This window comes from Aegilops tauschii, chromosome 4 (assembly GCF_002575655.3).
Source record: "Aegilops tauschii subsp. strangulata cultivar AL8/78 chromosome 4, Aet v6.0, whole genome shotgun sequence".
NCBI lineage: Eukaryota > Viridiplantae > Streptophyta > Magnoliopsida > Poales > Poaceae > Aegilops > Aegilops tauschii.
The window spans coordinates 412,087,159-412,091,294 of NC_053038.3; the positions used below are offsets into that span (position 1 = coordinate 412,087,159).

At 49.2% G+C, this 4,136-nt stretch overlaps 1 protein-coding gene across 1 annotated transcript; it reads right to left on the bottom strand.

Annotated features, from left to right (window-relative positions):
- Positions 1–259: 259 nt before the first annotated feature.
- Positions 260–3,681, bottom strand: LOC109738631 (homocysteine S-methyltransferase 1). The gene is made up of 7 exons (XM_020297727.4): positions 3,342–3,681; positions 1,878–1,934; positions 1,549–1,754; positions 1,315–1,444; positions 1,022–1,225; positions 818–889; positions 260–702 (listed from the first exon to the last, which is right to left on the bottom strand). The coding sequence occupies exons 1-7, from the start codon at positions 3,495–3,497 to the stop codon at positions 553–555; spliced, it is 975 nt and encodes a 324-aa protein (XP_020153316.1). The 5' UTR covers positions 3,498–3,681; the 3' UTR covers positions 260–552.
- Positions 3,682–4,136: the final 455 nt, after the last annotated feature.

Consider the following 4,136-nt stretch of genomic DNA (forward strand, 5'->3'; position numbering starts at 1 on the left):
AACCAGATCCAAACAAATCCACTAACAGAATCCCGCGAGATATCACGGAGACACACCCCCACCACGTCTAACTTGATCCAAAAGTTCATCAGATTGTCGCTTTGGTGGTTAGTAGGTGGTAGTCATCAAAGGTGAAATATTCTATGGAAGCGCTTCACTAGTTAACTAGTTTCAGTATGTAACGAGTGCTTTTAATATTTGCATCACAGTCATATTTTCCAAACGAGGCAACGGTTTGTCATTTTCAAACGAGGCTAGGTTAATCAGGTGAAACTCATGATTACTGATTACAGTACATCATAATCTTCTTAGACAACTAACTGATGGGCAAAATATTGCTGGAGCAGCTATCTTAGAACATCCTGAATTCCTGATCGACTGATTTGGTAAAGAACCTGACACCCAAGCGATTAGTAATATACCCGAACCCATGATGACTGGATAAACAGTGCCCAAATACGATTGGTGCACGTCAGCGGTACACATCATGAAACGTTCTACACCTCCTCGGGACTCAAACGAAACCGCGACTCTGAACTTCTGAAGAAGATATCACTGGCCGTTCCTGCTCTTGAGCGCATTGGAGACCGCCCGGATGGTCGACGGCGTCGTCCGGCAGCACCCTCCCACGAGGCTGGCGCCGGCCTCCTGCCACCGCCTCGCCATCACGTCGAAGCTCTTCCGCCCAAAGCACTCCACCGGCTGTGTGAAATTTCGCATCACAAAAGGCATCAGCCGCTCGTTAAAGAACATCATGTGTCAGTAAGTAATAACTGGAATGAAGTACAGTACGACGTAGCGTCAGTCGTCTACTCACCAGCCACCTCTTGGCTCTCCCGTCCCAGACCTCGCCGCTGTTGGGGTACACCGCGATCGCCTTCTTCGTTTGCTGTTGGAGAATCAATCACGAGCAAGATACATTATATTTGAGGTTTCAGACTACCGTAGAACAGGTGTACATTGTGGAGAAAAAGGTGAGCGGATGTATAATTGCTGAACAAATAAGGAAGAAGCTGCGGACCTTCTTGAAGTCGCGTATGATGCCCTCCACGAACTGAGGCGGCGTGCAGTTGACCCCCACGATGGCGACCTTCTCGCTGGCGTTGAGGATCTGGAGGCAGTCCCCGAAGCTCTCACCTGAGCAGAGGTGCTTGCCGTCCACCGAGCTGAAGCAGATCCACGAAGGCACCTGGATGTCCTCCTCCTCCAGAAGCTCAACCAGAGCCTACAAAACGTGTTCTTTCCTTTCAGCAAACGAACTTGACAGGCCTTTTTAAATCAGTACTCTTAGGATCACATCAGCACAAAGCCTACCTGAGCCTCCATCTTGTTGGGAATGGCCTCGAACGCGATCAGGTCGGGCCCAGCGCTCGCCAGGACCTGCAGCCGGCGCCGGTGGAAGTCCTTGAGCTTCTCCGCCGTCACGTCGTCTCCATACGATCCACTGCAACAACGATCACCATGTATATAAAACGCGCGTGCTTCTCAGGATGTTTCAGAGTTCATTAATTTGCAGTGCTCCTACGATGGCGCTGGTGTGTTATCTACCTGTACTCTGATCCATCGGCTAGGTAAGCTCCGTAGCTCCCGATGGACGCGGCCACAAGGGCGCGGTTGTAGACGGGCTTGGAGCTCCGCAGCGTCGACTTCCAGAACTCGTCTCGGGCCTCCCGTGCCAGCTGGACGCTGGTTCGCAGTAATCCTTCTGCCTCCTCGAGGAGCAATCCTCTGGCCAAGAACCCTGGGATAGTTGCCTGCAGAAAATGGAAGATGATAGATTCAGAGAGTTTTTATGGACTATTCATCTGTGTTTGAACTTTGAACTTGGAAGCTATAGAAGACCAGCAGCGGTAGAATAACGGCAATGATGATAGTACCTGGTAGGACGAGGAGATGATGACATCGGCACCAGCTTCAAGATACTGCATATGGACCTGCACTTGTAAAAAAGATGATGTTAGGTTCTTCACACCAAAACTTCTATCTGACGTTTTTGCAGTTCAAATTTGAACTACAAAAACTTCTTATATTTTGGTACGGAGGTAGTAAATTTATATGCATGAGGAACTTTTCCCGTTAATTTTTTTCCTCCTAGTGTCTATTGTGGATCTGGACCATCTGCACACAGCACACACACTAGTGGAATTCCGTTAAGAAAACATATATGTGCCGTTGGACTCAAAGCTAATTCAGTTTTTTTGGGCTAACTACAGGTTTATTTTAAGCATTACTTGCTATCTGTCACTGCTACGGCCGGGTCAAGCTGTTTGATAATCTCCTACAAAATCTATTTTGGTGATGTAGCCATGCAAAAGTACACAAATACCCTTGGCACACTCTTTCTTCCATGCAGCAAAAATATGAAGCCCATTGCAAGCAAATGTCGCCCAAATAAGTTTTTGTAATATAGGCTTGTTATACAAAACAAAAATTTATTAATACTTCTCCCTCAAAAAATAATAATGAATATTTCAAACCGGCAAATATTTATTTGTTTCTTGTTGTGTTGGTGGCTGTAACGAGTGGCTATTGCTTTATATATAAAGTGGGGCAAAAGTTTTTTTCTTTAATATTTATTAGTTTTCTGATGGTCACTTTTTTCTCAATATTTTTCATACACTATTCGTTTCTAAATCAAGTTGTCGGCGGCGGATGGTCATTGACGTGCCGCCGACACCAGAGCAAGTTGTCGAACGTGTAAACGAAACTATCAGGACAGTGGTACTCAACAAGCAATGGCTGAAGTTGAGTTAGCTTAGAGATTCATCTGAAGTTGACGTTTTGCAACGAAATTCACGTGTACGCACTACGAAAGTCATGCGATGAAGCAGTCGAGTCAAATTGGTGAAGGTACTTGGGCCTAAATCTGAACAGCGCGCGAGAGAATGTTGGACTCTCAATCGTTGGTAAAAGTGGGTGATCTCTTTTCCCCTTTAACCTCTGCCCGTCAAAAGAGGCAGGTGATCTCCTCTTCAATTCGTTTTTAAATGCTATATGAAAGGTAGGTAGGAAAATGAAAACAGCGTTATTGTCCTTGTCATCACCAAGATTTGTTCTACTTTTGATCTGCAGATATTAGCTGTAGAGATAGAGTTGACCACCAGCTAATATAACCTTAAAGCAAAAGCCCTGATCACATGCCAAACCGCGTCAGACACGATACTAAGTACGCTACCATTAACTAGGACTAGTAATTTATCAGCTGGTGCATCATATTGTGATGTTGCCGCGAGCACGACGAGAGACAGATCATAGACATGCCTGCCGGCCGGTCACGAGGAGGCATTGTGCAGGCAGGCACGTCTGCCGGTTGAGTGAATGGGTCGGGTTGCGGGCGTTACCTCCTTGATGAGGTGCGGCTTGGTGATGAGGCAGGCGGCGCTCCAGAGAGGGTCGTTGATGTCGGCGCCGAGGGCCTCCAGCTGCGTGGCGAAGCCGCCGTCGATCACCGCGCACCCGCCGGCCTTCTTCACCAGCTCCTCCACCACCCCGGCCATCGTCGCACGCGCGCCGGGACGATCGACGACACGACTGCACAGCTCTCAGCACCAACCGCAGGCCAAGACTCGAGGAGGGCGATGACAAATGGGTACGAGAAAACGGGCAGGGAGACGGGGCGGTATATATAGCGGCGGGCGAACGGCGGTAGCTAGTAGGCTGGCTGGCTGGCTGGCCGGGTGGAGACGGGGATGGAGGGAGGGAGGGATTGAAAGGAAAGGTTAGGTGAGGGGCGACTTAATTTGGGCGGAAGCAATGCAGCAGATCGCGCCATCAAAGGCCCAACGCACGCGGACCGGTTCGTGGGGTAGGTGCAGTCGCGGGCCGGTTGACGTCCAGGTTACTCCCAGGCGTTGGCGTTGGGTGTTTGAACCGAACCGCGCCCGACGCGACAGGACACGTTAGGCGTTACGCATGCAGTTGATAACGTACGGCCGCAGCATGAAACCCGCTGTGCGGCGGAGTTAAGGCGTGCATGGAGCTGCAAGGTGTGGTGCAAGAGTTAAAAGCCTGCATGAAACTGGCACGCTGTTTGCAGTGCAGCAGGCGCCAAGGACCACGCCGAGTAATTTTGTAACTTTGGCGAGCAGTCTTGTAGTGTGTGCTGTATTAGTTTATGAAATTCCCCTTTCATTGTA

Excerpts from the sequence above, each read along its gene's own strand:
- LOC109738631 (XM_020297727.4), bottom strand. The coding sequence starts at position 3,497 with ATGGCCGGGGTGGTGGAGGAGCTGGTGAAGAAGGCCGGCGGGTGCGCG. Across the intron at positions 1,935-3,341 it reads AGCCGCACCTCATCAAGGAG|GTCCATATGCAGTATCTTGA; the intron begins GTAACGCCCGCA and ends TTACAAGTGCAG. Across the intron at positions 1,755-1,877 it reads TCATCTCCTCGTCCTACCAG|GCAACTATCCCAGGGTTCTT; the intron begins GTACTATCATCA and ends CATTTTCTGCAG.